At 42.9% G+C, this 18904-nt stretch overlaps 1 protein-coding gene across 3 annotated transcripts in view; it reads right to left on the bottom strand.

The window, feature by feature from the left end:
- LRP2 (LDL receptor related protein 2) overlaps nt 1-18904 on the bottom strand; it is a 442478-nt gene that overhangs the window by 250556 nt on the left and 173018 nt on the right. For all 3 annotated transcript variants that reach the window (XM_033945766.1, XM_033945765.1, XM_033945768.1), the window contains 2 exons: nt 9514-9725; nt 3152-3336 (listed from right to left, as the gene is read on the bottom strand). In XM_033945766.1, coding sequence (XP_033801657.1) covers nt 3152-3336; nt 9514-9725 — 397 coding nt within the window. The remainder of the gene's footprint in view (nt 1-3151; nt 3337-9513; nt 9726-18904) is intronic.

The following is an 18904-nucleotide window of genomic DNA, read 5'->3' as shown; positions in this document are numbered from 1 at the left end:
ATTTTCAACAACTAATTTCTAGACAGATTTCTGTGGTTCTTGCCTGCAGTGGATCTAAATCTCAAGAGGATTTGTGAGAGATGTGGTCTGGGAAGGAATAAGGTGGGCTTATGATTTTGACACTTTTCTACTATAATTGAACATTTAAGAATACGCCCAGGACACAGCTTAGACCTGTTTTAACAACAAATAAGTGTCAAAAAAGTGGCCAGACTAAGCAGATGACCACTGGAGGAATGAAGGCATGAACCCCCCCCCCCCCCTCACACACACACACACACACACTCCCCCTGAGGTCACTGACCCCCTCCCAACCCCTCCAAATATGTGAATGAAGCAGTACATACCTGCCTGCATTATCATTTCAGATATTATGGCCAGTCCTAGTAGAGTAGCACGCAGGTTCCTGAAGTAGCTTGGTGGGCGGCGTAGTCAGCCATAGAGATAGGGACCCAGACCCATACTTCACTCTATCCACTACACTTACAGTGGAATTTGTGAGCCTTCCAAATCCCATCCTAATCCCACTGTACCCACATATAGCTGTAGTTCAGTACAGTGGTTTATGGATGGGTTTTGGAAGGCTCATCATACAATATAAGGGGCACCTTCCTTTCTGAGCACATTACCTGAACCCGTAAGCTCACACTTAGATAACTACAATCTACTTCTAACTGGTCTCCCACAGTGCCGCCTCTCTCCCCTGCAATTGGTGCAAAACTCTGCTGCACGACTCATCTTCTACCAACCTCGCTACACTCATGTCCCCCCCCCCTCTCACTGGCTTCCTATCTGCCTTCCCATACAGTTCAAGCTCCTATTGCTGACCTACAAGTGTGTTCATTCTGCTGCCCCTCAATATCTCTCCTCTTTTCTCTCTCCTTATACACCTCCCAGAGAACTCCGTTCCTCAGATAAGCTGCTCTTAGCTGTACCCTTCTCCTCCACTGCCAATTCCAGACTTCATTCCTTTCATCTAACTGCCCCCTAGGCCTGAGTTTGTCCGCCAAGCCCCTTCCCTTGTTTAAAAGCAGACTGACAATCCACCTTTTTGATATAGACTTCAATCCATAACCCTACTCCCCACTGCCCATCAACCTAGCCAGCAGATCAGCCGTTTCCCTTAACTTCATCCATGACATCCTTTTTGTCTGTCTTGTCTGTCTTACCTACTCTAACTGTATTCTATTTGTCTATTTGTCTATTTGACAGTTCGGCACTGTCATTTTACTATCCAACCCCTAAGTCCCCTTAGGAATCTATCCAGCTATCTCTCCTCTGTTAAAAAAAAATTGTATCTTCACTGGAAAATGTCCAGTCAAATCTTTTGTAATCCGCCTTGAACTGCAAGGTATAGGCAGAATAGAAATCCGTAATGTAATGTAATGTAATTGTCTGTTAAGATTGTAAGCTCTTTCGAGCAGGAACTGTCTTCTTTGTGACTCTGTACAGTGCTGTGTACGTCTGTAGCGCTATAGAAATAATTAATAGTAGCAATAGTAGTAGCAGCTATAGTGTACCTGACATTTTTTATGTGAGGTTCACTGCAGTGCCTCCTATGTTGCCCCATTGTTCTGCTGGGATGTTTGCGTGGCCAGTCTACTAAAAATGCTGGCCCCTCCTATATCCCAATATCTTGTTCTGTGTGTTTTTCTTTTGGACATGTTTGATTTTTGGAAAATGGTTCAAAAAGATAGATGCACTGAGCACAAACACATCCATATTTGAAAAATGCAAGCTAGACATTTTGCAGTTTTGAAAATGGGCATGTTTGGTCCTGGAATTTTGTGTGGGTTCCGCAAAGCGTCTAAACTCAGATTCAATCCTGTAGGGGCCACTGTCTTCCAATGAAATATCCATGACTGCTCTTTAGCAGGCTTGGCTATGGAAAAAAAGAACAGTCATGGATATTTCATTGGAAGACAGTGGCCCCTACAGAATTGAATCGGGAAGTGGAGTGGTGGGCGTTTCTGCACCGATGATTGACATTTAGTCATAGTAGTAATACCGAGGGATCAGTTGCTCCTGACATCAACAGGAAGTAAGCAGTCAGGGGTGAAGAGTGAGGTATTTCACCGACAGCATCATGAGTTTTGATAGAAGATTGTCATGATTTAAATTTTGAAATGGTGTTTCTCTATCTTCTTTTGTTAGGAAGGAATCAAACTTGATGTTACAACCAGCGCGAGGGGGTTCTCTGAAGAAGCCTATCGGCAAAACGAGTTAGAACCCGCCAGCATACGCTGTATTGACACTTCTTACACAGTTTTACAACATTGGATATCTACAAGAACACTATATACAACACAATGATGCAATGAATAAATTTTAAATCATCTTTCTACCTTTTGAGGATGGTGCAATGATAGACCCTACAGGGGTTTGTCCCTGGTTTGGAGATTTTCTTTTCCATTGGATCTGAGCATCTTCTTGGTTTAAAGGTATTTAAATATTTTATGGTCTCTTTTTTTGTTTTTGTATGGTTCTGACCGTTTTTGGGACATACTGTTTGAACCATTACCCAGTTATTATATTGGGCCTCCAAATAAAGCTACATAAGATTATTTTGTTTGTGACAGCATGTTTCATGCACTGCTTAAAAGTAGGTGCTGTAGTTGGTTTAAATTGTTTTGTTATTCACACAATTCTTCTACCACGTCACGGCAGAAATGATGTTGGACTTTAAAACTTCCTTGTGCTACAGTTTTTAAGCACCAGAAATAAATTGTTCCTATTTGAATTCATATTTTAAAAAACTGGACAAAAATATCACAATTGGATTAGCTGAAATAATGAATTTCTTAATTGTGCTATGTTTAAGTGTTTGTTTCCAGTCCTGAAAGCTGGCTCTTTGAGTTTAATCTGACAACAGGATGAAGAAACCTTCATGATCCAGGAACCCATCTCATGCAAATTCATTTCCCCCTTGTGTAAAACCTGTTGAACCAACACACTGTGCTAACTTTACAGGAAGTGTTAAGGGTTTGTGCCATGAAAAAACTTGAAAATGAGTCAGAAAGCTCCTTTAACTAAAACAAAAATAATCTTGGACATTTCTTAAAATCCTACTTTGCATGAATTCATTCATCATATTTCATTATTCTTCATTAATTCTACATCAGAAAAAGAAAACCCAAAAAATATATCTTACTCATTTCTGGGATCCAATGCTAGACCCCTTGGATTTGTTACATTTTCACTAATCAGGACAGTTCTATGGGTCCCATCCAGTTTTGAGACTTCTATTGTTTCCAGGATGTAATCGGTCCAGTAGAGATTACGGCCTACCCAATCTACTGCCAAACTTTCAGTCACAGTGACACCGCTGTCAAACACCTGATTGGAAAAATGCCAAAGTTAACTGCTGTTTATCATTGGTCATTTTAATTTAAATCATGCTACTGTTTACATGTTGGATGAAGAACGGTTGAAATCATCAGTTTTGTGGGAAATAAAGCCACCTTTTAAATTTTAGAGAGCATCTTTCAAGCAGCTACATATAAACATTTTTATGGCATTAAACTACTGTTCTACGCTATATAATGCACGTTCTGTTTTCTTTACCTTTAAATTAAGAAGTCATCCCTGGGACCATTCTTCCTTTCTCCCCTTCCTTATCCTAAAACATATCACCATGATATTAAATGGTTCTGCAGTGCATATACCATCACCCTTTCATGAAAATTCCTGATTTGAAATGAAATAACAAGTGTATTGAAAGTGAAGAAGAAACAGATCCCCATGGTTAACTGGCCAAATGAAATGCTGCATCATTGTAGGGCTTCATTCATCTAAATTTGAAATTTGGAATAATTTTGGGCAGAATGAAATGAAGGGCCCCTTTTACAAAGCTGGGGTAATGATGCTGGCTGTGCTAAATGCGCCAAAACCCAAATGAATTAAATGGGCTTCAGTGCATTTACCACAGCAGCATCACTACCGTGGCTGGAGTGGTTCCAAAGAATAAAAAAATATTATAAAATAAATTATAAAAATATAGCAAACCATGAAATGTCACCATCCACACATTTCAGGGGATAGATTTTACAGTTTAACTACATGGTGCCACTGTCCTAAAACAACAGGTATTACTGTACTTCTCCTAAATAGAAGCCAGTGCTCATACTGTAAGGTACAGGGTTCAGTCAATAAGTGTCATCATACATGGCAGCAATTAATAAAGTTATGTGATTCTTTTGCTATATTTCACAGAAAAATGGACAACAATGAAAATATACATCTGAATCACTAAGAACCAGTTCAGCAGAGATACTGAGGTAGCAATTGTGGATGGGTGGGTGGGTGGTTGTGGTCGGAACAGCATGTGCAGTATAGCTCCTGGAATCATTTCCAATGCCTCTAGGCATGCATGTGTGTATGTTTATGTTTATGTCTGTATTTGTGTATGTGTACATGAATGTGTCTGTGTGTGTCTCGGTCTATGAAAAGCGAAGAGAGGGGCACTTTGAGAGGAGAAATTCCCCAACTGCTATGTTTCAGTGTTGCAGCTGCTGGAACAGCCTTCTCCATAGAAATGCATCTGAGAATTTTTATTGGGGACTTTATTTCACTGCAATTTCCTGTATAATCTGGCCCATTTTCAAGTTGATTTGTATTTCCCTGTTCTAACCCATGCCAAATTTGGTCCTATTGCATGAAGTTTTCAGAAAGTTATTTTGCTCCCAGACAGACAGGTGCTTTCAGCCTCTAATGTATAATTCCTTTTCAACATTCTATTGGGTCAGAAGAAAGACAAAGCAGAGCTCAGAGGTCTCTCACATATCTTAGGCAAGCTAAATAACTCTTTTTTATGAAAGTTTTAAAGACTCTCTTTCTCTCCCCTTTATTTTGCATCATTATTCATCTATTTCCAAAGATGTGATAATCTGCCTTCCATAAATTTAACACCAAGATGGTTACAATAGAAAACACAATTTAAAAAAACGCTAATGTATAAAACAAACCCTCAACCCATAAAACTCTTACCTTCAAACTCCCATCCACTGCCCTTTTCTCACTCCTCTATATAGCCTTGGAAATAATGCACAAATCACCAGGCCTTCACCATTTCTAAAATACAGAAACTGAATTGCCAAACAAATCTCAAGGGGCAATGAATTCCACAACCAAAGGCCCACATACCCAAACGCTGCTAGTCATTTGTTCTTCAATTTATTCTCTAGGGAAGGAAGGAAGAGAAAAGAGATCCTGACCACTAGATAATAGTGGGCAGAATGTCTCATACCTCCCTAGCAACTTTGCCAAATACACAGGCTATCCAACACTCTTTAAAATGAGAATACCGTAATAATTTTAAACCTTACCCCGAACTCTACTGGCAACTGGCAATAAATGTGATACAAAAGAGGAGTCATACTTCTTTACTCCAAAAATCAACAGTACAGCAGTATTGTGTACCAACTGCAAATGCCTCAAGTTATTCTGCGACACACTCAGATATATAGTATTACAGTAAACAAGCTTTGTTAATACTAAGGCCTGCATTAAACATCCATAAAGAGCTTGCTGAAAAGAATGACCATAGCCTATGGATTTATCTCAAGGAACTAAAAGCAAAGCATACCACATTTGCTATTTGTTGTACAAAAGGCAGTCTTGCATCAAATATCACCCCTAAATTATCAGCCACCAGTTTCCATCCCCCTATTTATCAAAACGAAGGAAGGACATGTCACAGAACAACTCAAATGTTACATACAGTGCTTGCATATCCTCCAACCTTCACAATCGAGATTCAGGAAAATTCACAGCACCAATACAGTGGTCGCAGTACTAGTAACATACAGCAAAGAACTACTAGGCAATCATAATCCAATTCGACCTAAGCAGCGCATTTGACCTAGCAGACTTCGATCAAATGTCTGAAATCTTCAGTTATTTTGGATTTAGCAGCCCAGTCCTCTCTTTGTTCCAAGGCTTCCTAACCACTCGGAACTATGCTGAATGTAAGGATAGTGAACTTTCTGACAGCTGGTACCCTCCCAGCAGGGTCCCCCAAGGATCCCCACTTTCACCATCAGTGTTCAACCTTCTAAATGCAATCCTTGGGAACCAACCTAGATTTCACATGAATAAAACATTTCATCTAGGCAGACAACATAACGATCATGCTACCTGTAATAATTGCATTAGCCAACACCCTCATCACTGTCAAAAAATGTGTCCACATCATAGAAAACTGGACCTCAGCCCACCACCGCAAACTAAATAAGAATAAAACCAAATTCCTATGTCTAGGACCCTCAACTGACCCACTCTACACTCCAAGGATTACAGTAGGTGACACAGACTTTCTATTAGAACTACAATCCCGAATCTTAGGACTAGACATTGATAACCACTTATCCATGAAGAGCCATGTACAATCAATAATAAAACAATATTTCCTTGTGATGAGAAATCTAAGATCCATCAGAAAATACTTTCTGAATCTTAGTTTTACCTGACGTCAGAGGGAAAGCTTCCGGGTTAGCCACATGTCGCGTGTAGGAACCATGGCCGCAGCTTTGTGAAGAGAAGTGAGGCTGGGAGGAGGGAGCCAGCTAGAGGAAATAAACACCCACGGGAGAGAAGGAGGCATAAATTGGGGATGCAGAACAGAGGGTGGGAAGCATAAGAAGTCTTGCGTTGAGACACAGGAAAGGAGGGAGCACAAACTTCAGACAAAGGATGGAAGGAAAGAGGGAGGGAGCATGAACCTGGGACACAGAATGGAGGGAGGGGAGAATGAACTTGGGACATAGGATGGAAGAATGGAGGGAGCCAGGGAAAGAGATACTGAGGTGGGGAAGGGAATAGAAAGGGAGAATTGTTGTGCATGGGTGTATGAGTGAGAGGGAAAGAGAGATATATGGAGGGAGGGAGTGCAGCATGAACTTGGAACATAGAATGGAGGGAATGAGGGAAAGAGATGTTGAGGTGGAGGAAGGAATAGAAAGGGAGACTTGTTGGGCTGGGCAGGGTGTCTTAGTGAAAGGGAAAGAGATGGTGCACAAGGAGAAATGAAGAAAGAGGAGAATTGTTGGGCATAGGGAGGGAGAGAGAAATATTGGACATGGTGGTGGGAGAGGCGTGAGGTACAGATGCATGGAGAGGAGAGATGAGAGGGAGAAATGTTGGATGTGGTGTTAGAGAGGGAACAGTGGGATGGATGAAGAACTAATATGTAAACTTCCTATTTTTTCTTTCTATTTAAACTACAGTATTTTGAGAACTGTTTCTTTAATCTTTAATGTTTTTAACTTTTAATGTTTTTATAGATGGTATACTGTACAGGATCCAAGTTACATACAAATTCAACTTAAGAACAGTTTTAAAAATAGAATTCGTTCTTAATCCAGGGACTGCCTGTACTTAAATGTACAGTAATGCACCTTGAGCTGCAACTAAAAGGTATGAGCTAAATCTAAAATAATAAATAATATTCCACAAGATACACATGCAAGAATAAGCTCCACCCAGATTCTGCCACCATGCACATATGAGATATGGTGCATTTACGGAATAGCACTTACGTGCCAATTAGGAATATGCACATACATGGTAAATGTTCTAAACATTTGTATATGTAAATGTTGGCACCTTTTATATATATATATATATATATAAAATTTCCCTTCAGATGGAGTAACTTTTGAGGATGATTACCACATACTGTATATCTAGTTAGAAATCTATGAATTCCCTCTTTGAACATTTTACCAAACTTATTCTATGATATAAACTGCATAATTCTGTTTTCTTTACCTTCAGATAAGAAGTCATCCCTGGAACCATTCTCTCTTTCTCCCCCTCTATATCTAAAAACACATCACCATGAAATCAAATTGTTTTGCAATGCAAATATCAATACCCTTTTATGAACATTCCTGATTGGATGTAAAGGTTATCTCATTTCACAAGTGAAGAAACAGATCTCCATGATTAATCGGAGGAGAGTGTGGCATAGTGGTTAGAGCTAAAACCTCAGCACCTTGAGGTTGTGAGTTCAAATCCTGTGCTGCTCCAAGATTTTGGGACCAAAAAATTGGCCCAAAATGGGGGTCCCAGTTTATATTCGGGCCAGCACCCACCCATCCCCTTTCAAGCCTCCGCTGGGCCGCCAGGCTCTGCACCCTCTCCCTGCCCCATCTATTGTAACTCCCCTGCTGCTGGACTCCCTGGTGGTCCAGAGGTATAGTGGGCTCCTGCCCCACTGCTAATCCAAGGTCGGTCATTGCCAAGTTCCTTCTTCAGCCGCTGCGCGGTCCAAGCAGAAGCGCATTTTGGCACTGTTGCTCAGCACTGAGTGGTTTCCTGAATATCTCCCGCGGGGGGGGGGGGGGGGGGGGCAAGGAGGCACCCAACTGGTAGGGAAGAGAGGGGGAGCACGCGGCACAGCAATTCCAGGTGCCACTGCCCCGGGCACCAACCTCTCTCACTATGCCACTGAGTAGTGTCTTGATCAATCAAGTTTTCCTGAATATGTCTCAGGCCACCTCGGCTTTTAAAGTGATGTACTCTATTCAGATTCATTAGTTTGTTTACTAATATAACATTATTTGCATAAGGTTACTATATGCCCCAACTACTCCCACTTTAAGAAAGACTAGACCTATCACAGCTAAACAGTAAATCTGTAGCCACCATATCTTTAGGTATCTCAATAACTCTATATACAATTTTAATTAAGCTCAATCTTAAAATGATTACTCTGGTCTGTCCACTCGATCCACTTGGTCCATTCAGTTCACACGAAGGGACACACAAAGGGTGTGGCCCTTAGGTGGGGCCTGCTAGTAGGAGGGACTGCTTGGTCATCGGCTCTTTATGGGTTGAAGATTGGCCCGGATGTAGTTGGATAGGACTTTCTGCGGCAGAGCCCAATTCGTCACCTGGGAAGCTCCAGTGGGGTAAGGAGGGACATGTCTTCCTCTTTACCCTGCTTGATTCTGATACTTCTCTCATTGTTGGCCCTATATGGGCCAAAGATTGGGCAAGATGTGTTTGGGCAGGACTTCCTGTGGCTGGGTCCGATACGTCATGTTGGGGAGCTCCAGTGGGGTAAAGAGGGATACCGTGGCCAAGTCTTGCTCCTTATACTGCTGGATTTACCCTGGTTTAGTAAAAGAGCCCCGTCCTACAATCATTAGTTTCTCTGGGGTCCATCATCATACCTTCCAATATTTTTTCCTCTTAAATACTGTCCAATATATTTTAAATTTAGTTAGTGCTATATTATAAGAATGCAAAATAACTCTTTTCCTAATTATGTTCTTAAGTATGGGTTATTCACCTTGTTTGAAATCTTTTGCGAATACCACTTAGCACTATTGACTGTCCTATTTGTGTTCTAGACTGTCATCTTATTCTCTGTATCTCCTTTCATTGACTTGTTATCATTCTGTATGATTCTGTCATGTATTTCTTTAACTGTATTATTCTAAAACCAATAAACATATTGAACTTAAAAAAAAGAATGCAAAATAACACTAAAATTCTTGATAAACTTACCACTTTTCTGTCTGTTCCATTTTGAAAAGCACTCCAAATTTTATCTTCTGTTACATCAGACCAATAAATACGATTAGTAACCGAATCAAAATCAATAGCTACTATGTTACGACCATTTTGGACCAATGAATAAATGTTCTGGGCTTGGGAGGTGATGTTGTTAGAGACAATTTGATTGCGGCTTGTCACCAGAAGCAGAAAGTTCCCAGATTCTGTAAAATGAGTGAGCAAAAATTATTCAAGCAGCAGAAAGTGCTATGTGGCCAGAAGTCCATATGGTTCATCTCAAAAGGTATGAAAGATTAGCTTTCAATATTTGCAAACAACCCTGAAAAAAGATGCAGTGGGACTGACAAAAATGAAAGACTGACTCTACCACTTACAACCAACCTAGTAGCATTTAGAGTAATACCTCTCTGTAATCGTGGCACACTTCCTTAGAAATCTACAAATAAGTCTTTCTAATTCAGTCAACAAGCTTTATAAAATTATATTGGGGGGGGGAATGAAAAGATTTCATATGTGTTTATCGACATAGGTTGCTCAACTTCAACTCACCATGTCATTAAAGCATTCCATCATTAAACAGAAAAATCTCTACCTCAATTGTTGTCAGGAAATTATTTATGTACTGTACTTGTTAATAACTCTCAATTTAATTATCCCAATGCAAAATACCTTCCTTTTATGTCAGCAAAGAGCTTTTTCCCATAAATCGAGCAAATGTCCAATTCAGTCCAAGTTCAGAATTGGTGGACACTTTTAACGGCTTATTTCTCAGAATACATGCAAACTTTTGTCTAGTGATGGAAATGTGCATGTGCAGTTAATCAAAAGCAGAAGGACAGGTTTTACATCTTAAATCTGATTTCCATGCTTTCTTTTTTTTTTAAGTTCAAAAATATTTTATTAAATTTTACAAAACCATAACATAACTTTAGCATTTCTAATTGCAATCATTAGTTCTTTTTAATATCTGAATATGTAGGAAAAAGATACTGTTCATTGGTGCTTCTGACATTTGTTCTTATGTAAACCGCATAGGTTTTATGCAATATAAAACATTTTTAAATAAATAATTTCAATAAATTTCTAAAAGGGTATCTTAAAGGTGAAGACTATAGCAACTTTTCTATAAATTGGCACTTCATTTGAGCTCACCACAAAGGGGCATATTTTGTATCAATTCTATAATGGCTTAAGAGCACACTTAAGCTTTTATAGAATACTAGTTTTTTAGCCTGTTACATTAACGGGTGCTAGAATAGATGTGTAGACATTTCTTTCTCTTTCTTTCTTTCTTTCTTTCTTTCTGTATGCCTGTCTTTCTTTCTCTCTCCCTGCCCCCTTTCTTTCTATCTGTTTTTCTTTCTGTCTCTCCCCCCTGTCCTGCAATAGCCCTTCTCCCTTCCTTTTAAAAACACACGTTGCTGCTGCTGGGTCAGACCAGTGGTCCATAGTGCCCTGCAGTCCGCTCCCGCGGCAGCCCCAAGTCAAAGACCAGAGTCCTGAGACTAGCCTTACCTGCATACGTTCCGGTTCTGCAGGAACTTGTCTAACTTTGTCTTGAATCCCTCCAGAAGAGCATTCCAGTTTTCCATCACTCTCTGGGTGAAGAAGAACTTCCTTACGTTTGTACGAAATCTGTCCCCTTTTAACTTTAGAGAGTACCCTCTCGTTCTCCCTACCTTGGAGAGGGTGAACAACCTGTCTTTATCTACTAAGTCTATTCCCTTCAGTATCTTGAATGTTTCTATCATGGCCCCTCTCAGTCTCCTCTTTTCAAGGGAGAAGAGGCCCAGTTTCTCTAATCTCTCACTGTACGGCAACTCCTCCAGCCCCTTTACCATTTTAGTCGCTCTTCTCTGGACCCTTTCGAGTAGTACCGTGTCTTTCTTCATGTACGCAATCAGTGCTGGACGAAGTATTCCAGGTGAGGGAGTACCATGGCTCGGTATAGCAGCATGATAATCTTCTCCAATCTGTTCATGATCCCCTTAATCATTCCTAGCATTCTATTCGCCCTTTTTGCTGCCGCCGCATATTGTGCAAACGGCTTCATCGATTTGTCGACCAGTACTCCCAAGTCTCTTTTCTAGGGGGTCTCTCCAAGTACCACCCCGGACATCCTGTATCCATGTATACAATTTTTGTTACCGACATGCATCACCTTACACTTATCCACATTGAACCTCATCTGCCATGTCGCAGCCCATTTCTTGAGCATGTTTATGTCACGTTGCAGATGTTCACAATCCTCCCACATCTTCGTATCGTCTGCAAATTTAATCACCTCACTCGTCGTACCAATTTCCAGATCATTTATAAATATGTTGAAGAGCATGGGTCCAAGCACCGAACCCTGCGGCACTCCACTGGTAACGATTTTCCAGTCCGAGTATTGTCCATTTACTCCCACACTCTGTTTCCTATCCGCCAGCCAATTTTTAATCCACGCATGTATTTCACCCTCGATTCCATAGCTCGCAATTTTTCAAAGTAGTCATTCATGCGGAACCTTGTCAAAAGCCTTCTGAAAATCAAGAAATACAATCTTGACCGAGTCACCCTTGCCTTTGTACTCCCTTGAAGAAGTGTAGCAAGTGTAGCAAGTTCGTCAAGCAAGATCTTTCTCTGCTGAAGCCATGCTGGCTGTTCCTCATCAGATCGTGTCCATCAAGCTGCTCAATGATGCGGTCATTTATCAGCACCTCTACCATCTTTCCCAGTACCGAGGTCAGATTCACCGGTCTGTAGTTTCCTGGATCACCCCTCGAACCTTTCTTGAATATCGGTGTAACATTCGACACCTTCCAGTCTTCTGGAACCCTTCTCGATTTGATCGACAGATTGACTATCAGTTGAAGCAGTTCAGCTATAGACCCTTTCAGTTCCTTGATTACCCTTGGATGGATGCTATCCGGTCCTGGGGATTTATCATTTTTAAGCTTATCAATCTGCTGGCATACCTCTTCTAGACTGACCATCAACCCTGTCAGTTTCCCGTCTTCGTTTCCAGCATATAGCCTGTTGGCTTCCGGTATGTTGCGTATATCCTCTTTGGTAAACACAGACAAAAAATGTGTTCAGTTTGTTGGCGATGGCTTTGTCCTCCTTTAGCACTTCCTTCATTCCTCGGTCATCCAACGGCCCCACCGCGGGTCGTTTCTCCTTAATATATCGAAAGAACAGCTTGAAGTTTTTCTCCTCCTTGGCTATTTTTTCCTCGTAGTCTCTTTTGGCCCCTCTTACCGCCTTATGGCACCTGCTTTGATGCTGTTTGTGCTTTTTCCAGTTATCGTCCGTTTTTGACCTTTTCCATTCCTTAAACAAAGTCTTCTTGTCCATGATCGCTTCCTTCACTGCTACAGTGAGCCATGCCGGTTCCTTGTTCTTTTTCCTCTTGGATCCCTTGTTGATACGTGATATATATAGATTTTGTGCCTCCATGACTGTGTCCTTAAAAAGGGACAATGCTTGCTCTAGTGTCTTTACAGTGCTTATCATCTTCTTGATCTTCTTCTCCACCATGAGTCTTATCCCTTTGTAATTCCCTTTTTGGAAATTCAGCGCCGTGACCATCGTTCTGGATCGATGTTTTGTCCCCATATCCAGGTTGAAGCAGATCATATTATGATCACTGGTTCCCAGCGTCCCCTTATACACCTTGTGTCAGTCCTTGAAGTCCATTTAGAACTAAGTCCAAAATTGTGTTTCCTTTCGTATTTTCCTTGACAAGTTGTTCCAGGAAGCAATCGCCTATAGCATCCAGGAACTTGGTCTCCCTACCACAGCCAGAGGTGCCTATATTCCAGTCTATCCCCGGATAATTGAAGTCACTTATGATAACTGCGTTGCCTCCTTTGCAGTTGCATTTAATCTCGTCCGTCATTTCTCCATCAATTTCTTCGGAGTGCCCTGGGGGTCGGTAGTAGATGCTGATCTTCATTTCCGTTCCATTTATTCCTGGAATTTTGGCCCATAGAGACTCTACCTTATTGTTTAATTCCTGTGTGTTCTCTCCGGTAGACTCAATTCCCTCTTTGACATATAGGGCAATACCCCCACCTTTTTGACCCACTCTGTCTCTTCGGTATAGCTTGTATCCCAGTAGCACAAGTGTCCAAGACATTTTCCTCGTTCCACCATGTTTCCGTGATGTCGATGATGTCAAGGTTATCTTTTTGTGCCAAAGCTTCCAATTCCCCCATCTAATTTCTTAGGCTCCTTGCGTTTGTGTACATACACTTGAGTTTGTGGCCTGTTACTTTCTTGCTTTTCATCCCCTCTTGTGTCCCTTTCGATCCATCAGATTTCTGCCTTGCCTATGATCCGGTAAGTCTTCCCCGCAATCTTCCTGCATGGTATCCTCTGGGTATACCGTTTCCCGAACCATCAACTCTCGGTCGACTGTCGGCTTTCCCCTTCTTTCTAGTTTAAAAACTTCTCAATTTCTCGCTTGATGTTGCTTGCAAGTAGCCTCTTTCCATCTCTGCTGAGGTGGAGTCCATCCTTCCTGTATAGCTTGCTTTTCTCCCAGAACGTCGTCCAGTTGCGCACGAAGTGGAATCCTTCTTCCTCACACCAGCGCCTCATTCATGTGTTGACTACTTGCAGTTCCATCTGCCTCTCTCATCGGCCTTGGGTACCAGCAGGATCTCTGAGAACGCTACCCTCGGTGGTCTGGTCTTCAGCTTTCTTCCAAGCATCCAGAACTGGTCCTTCAGTCCTTCCCTGCTGTAGTTCCTGTTGCTCATGTTGTTTGTCCCCACATGGATCACCACCGCCGTATCTTTCTCTTCCACGCTGTCGATGATCCTGTTAATGCGGCTCACTATATCTTCTATCTTGGCTTATGGTAGGCAGGTCACCAGCCGATCCTGTCTTCCTCCAGCAATGTGGCTGTCGACCTGTTTGAAGATGGAATCCCCCATGACGATCGCTGTCCTCTTTATCTTCTCATGTCTCTCTAGTCGCAGGTCCGTGTCCTCGGTGTATGTCCATCTCTCCAGCCATAGGTCAGTGTCTTCCTGTGGGTTCCCTCCGCTGTTTCCAGGTCTCGCTGCTGTGTCACCGATTTCTTCCTTATAGTTGTCCTCAAGGTGGTCCTCCTTCACTGTAGATGTATCTTTCCACTGGTGCTGGTGATTCTCCACGGCCTTCCTGTACACCTCCTCGATGAACTTCTCTAATTCCTGGACTTCTTCCTCAATGGTTTCCTCTGTCTTGAAGTCTTCTGCCTCTCCGTCCTCCTCCTCCACTGCTCGAAGTGCTTCTAGTTCCTGTATTCTGCCTTTCAGGAGTCTAACTTGTTTCTTCAGGCCCTCCAGTTCCCTGCATTGAGTGCATACATAAGACTGCTTCCCTTAGGGAAGGTAGTCATACATATGGCAAACGGTGCAGAAAACTGGGTAGCTCAACTGCTTCTGTCTCCATTGCTGTCTGCCTGCAGGTCTACTATCTAAAGTGGCTTCACCCTGTTTCCTTTTGTAGTGTCCTTGGTGTTACTATGAGGTCCCTCACCTGATTTGAGACCTGCTACCCTTGCTTGCTTATTGCTTGTGTGTCCTCTGTGGTTGCTCTCTGCTACTAGTGTGTTGTAAATCTTACCTCCCCTCTGTCCAGCAGCACCCCTTTCCTGCTCCCCTTGTCCAGCAGTAGCCCTTCTCCCTTCTTTTTACCTATCCATATTCCCATTTCCCCTTTTAATTTTCCTATTTCCACCTTTTTCACCCCATCCAGCATCTTTAGAGTACCTGTTGCATTGTTGGCATTCTGGTGTCTCCTCTGCCTTGGGTTCGGGCCAGCTATTGTGGGCCAGGATTGCCAGGGGCACCCTGTGGGACAGGCCGGGGTGCAGGTCAGCAGAGGTGATAGAGTTTTGGGTGGCAGCGCAAGTTCACTCTGGTGCGGGGTCTCTGCCAGGCCAAGGGGAGCTGGTGTCTGTGGAGCTCGGTATCTGGGGTTGTCGGGTAGGTGCTCCGGGCTGTGGGAGGAGTGGATTGGTCGGCAGGCTTTTTCGGGGGTGGGGCAGGGACCCATGCGGTCGGCAGCGTGACGCTTGCAGTGTCGCCAAGGGAGGACGATGGGGAAACCGCCGCAGGCACTCTACTGCACATGCGGGGCCACGGAAGCACAGATCACGGGCGCAGGGATCACGCCATTTAAAGTGTGCATGCACGCTAAGGGTTTTATTATATCAGACTAGCACAAAGTTGTTTTGGCATGTCAAAAGATAAGTGAAACTACCTAAGACAAGTCATAGTTCACATAAGCGGGTATGCCTAGGGCCAGGTGATGCGTACAATCAATAATATTCTATGAGTTGCATGTAGAGAATAACACAGGGACAAATTTGTCCCTTCCCTGCAAAAACTCAGTTTCCCCATCCCGTTCCAGTGGGTTTTGTCGCTATCCCTGTCCCTGCCACATTCATGTAAGCTCTGCCTTAACTGCACAAGCCTTTGAACACTTATGATTTTAAAGTGTTTAAAATCATAAGGCTTGTGCAGATGAGAAAGGAGCTTGCAGGAATAGGGCAGGGACAGGATGGGAAAATGAGTTCCCGTGGGAATGGGGAAAAATTTGTCCCCATGTCATTCTCTATTTGCATGTGTCGCTTTGTAACATTATCATAACACGCCTATGTTCCACTCACATGTGCACCTCCATTACGGTTGCATGCCAGGTGATTTTATACTGGGGTCAATTTTCAAAGTGATTTAACCAGGCAGGAAAGGCTCCTGGCCAGTAAGATTCCTTGTGTGAGGCTATCTGCTGATATGCTGCGGCACTTAGCCGGTTAGTGCTGCTGAATAACATTGCATTAATAATTAAACTGAAAGCTGTCTGTTTTGTAGGCAATGTATGGCGGAATCAGCATTTGCAATGCAAAGCGATCTTTAAGGTTCAATGTGGATTAGATGAAGATTATTTGGAACAGTGGCCTAGTGATCCAAACTTCTACCTCAGCACCCTACGGTTGCAGGCTCAATCCCAGCACCACTCATTGTGACTCGGGGGAACTCACCTAACCCTCCACTGTCCCAGGTACCACAATTGGATTGCAAGCCTGCTGGGGTAGACAGGGAAAACACGTGGAGGGGCATAATTTTAAAAAAAAGTCTAAGATCCCTTTTGGCCTAAGGCCCTAAACGCTGAAAGTAGCAGTAGGGAAAAAGTCCATTCTCAAAAAAAACGTCCAAAATGAGGGTTTTTTTGAGAATGGCCTACCTCTACGTTCAGCAGTTTAAATGGCCAGACCGCCACTACGTCTAAACGTACAACACATTTTCAACCCAAAAATAGCTTAAGTCCCAAAAGCCCAAAACCAGACCTTTTAGGCGAAGGAGGGCCCAGTCCTTCGCCTAAAAATGCTGCAGTTCGCAGCAGTTCGCGGATCGTTATCATGGCAGGGGAGATGAGGCATCTCTCCTGCCACGATCGTTGCGGTGGGGGGTGGGCAGGTTGCCGGGGCTGCTGAGTTGATCGCGGCAGCCACAATCAGCTCAGCGGCCCCTTTTCTGAACTTATACCTGTTTTGACTTGATCCAAGTCAAAACATATAAGTTCCAACTAGGTAACCTGTTCAAGGTTTTGATTATACTTGCTGTACGACTAAGCTAAGGTCGGCCCATCTCCTGCCCACCTCCCGCCCTTTCCCCTCCTCTAAAAACACCTCTTTTCGCTCTAGGCGTTTAGAGGCAGGGGAAAGCCAGATCATCCAAGTACCGATAATCAAAGCTGGTTTGATTATCAGTACTTGGACGATCTGGCTTTTTGATCGTCCAAGTACCAATTTAGGCCCCTTTTTGGACATTTTTTTTTTAAAAATTATTATGAGCCCCTTAGAGTACCTGACTAGACTGTGAACTGCTCAGATGGCTGTGTCAATGGGCAGAATAAGAAATAAACAAACATTCAATGGAGAAAGAGAAGATGCTTACCTATAACAAGGGTTCTCCATAGACAGCAGGGGAATGCAGCCACACTTGTTGGTCAAGTCCTCACACTGATCCTGTGTGTCAGTGCTCTTCCCTAGCAATGGTAAGCTTTTGGTTTACAGAGCATGTGCAGGGACTCCTGCTTTCAGTGGCTCCTCCCCTTGTTACTCAGTTTTGGCTCTAGCTGAAAAAGACATATCTTAAGAGGAGAAGGAGGGAGGGTAAGTGTAGGGTTGCCAGATTTTCCAATCAGAAAATCCGGACCCCTATACCCACCCAGTTCTGCCCTGTAATGCCCAGTTTTGCCCTGTAATCTTTCCCCCAGTACCCCCCCCCCCCTGCACTGCCTGCTCTTGATGGTCAGGAAGGAAGTCCACACAATGCGCAGACTTCCTCTCTGCCCGATGCGATTTGAGGAAGCTTTTTAAAACCCAGACAAAGTGCCAGGTTTTGAAAAGCCGTCCGGACTCCAGACATGTCCTCAAAAGTCTGCATTAATGCACAATCTTCAGTGCTTGTAAGACTATATAAAATATCTTTACCTTCATTAATGTGGGCCAACATGAGTTAATTAATGTGTGCTCATGGCCAATATTAATTGCCATCTAGTAGATTGGTATATTTTCTGCTTAGATTAGGGGTCAATATCCTTATATCTCCTTATTCCATGTTTGGGATTAGTACAATACACACAATTTTCCAATATTAGAAGAGATGATGGAGGAAAGGGGGAGGAGTCAAGATGGCGGCGGCATGGAGGCGGCTGAATTAACATCGATCCAATAGTGTTTTGCCTTATAACTCCTGTTATGGAAATGCCGCATTCGAAGCGCAAGGGCAGTGTCCGAGTCAACCCCACTGTGGCTAGGACATTTACTCCTGTCCAGCGCTCGATTTTGGATTACACCACCGCCACCAATAACGCCAGGGAATTACCTGGAGGTATGCTCGGGCTATCTTCATCAGAGATAGCAGTTGGAGACTTTGAGCTGGAGGTTTCTCTCTCCCCTCCAGGAACTGTTCCTCCGCCACTCCCTGCTGTAGTTGCGGCACTGCCGGGAGGCCCCTGTGTAGAGGAAGAACCAGGGGGAACCCCGGATCAGGGGGCTGGGCTTGCGATAAGTCCAGCAAGCCAGGGAAAACAGAGAGCCAGTTTGGAAACCAGCTTGTTAACATCAAAACTGGCGGTGATTACCCTCAAGAGTATTTGGGAAGCTCTCGAGAGGCTGAATTCCTCAATGACCAGGTCTTCACAGGAGATTGCGACTCTTGTAAGTATTGTGGATGCTCTTGGGAAAGTCTTTTCAAAATACTAAATAAGAATTTTCTAATGAAATTCAACAAGTTAAAACAACCATGATAGGCGTTCAGGCTGTTACTAATGACTTAATTAAAGAGAGAAATTTTTTGATTAGAAAAACTGAACAGCTGGAAAATTATAATCGTAG

Source organism: Geotrypetes seraphini, chromosome 5 (genome assembly GCF_902459505.1).
Source record: "Geotrypetes seraphini chromosome 5, aGeoSer1.1, whole genome shotgun sequence".
NCBI lineage: Eukaryota > Metazoa > Chordata > Amphibia > Gymnophiona > Dermophiidae > Geotrypetes > Geotrypetes seraphini.
This window is presented reverse-complemented; position numbering and strand designations above follow the sequence as displayed.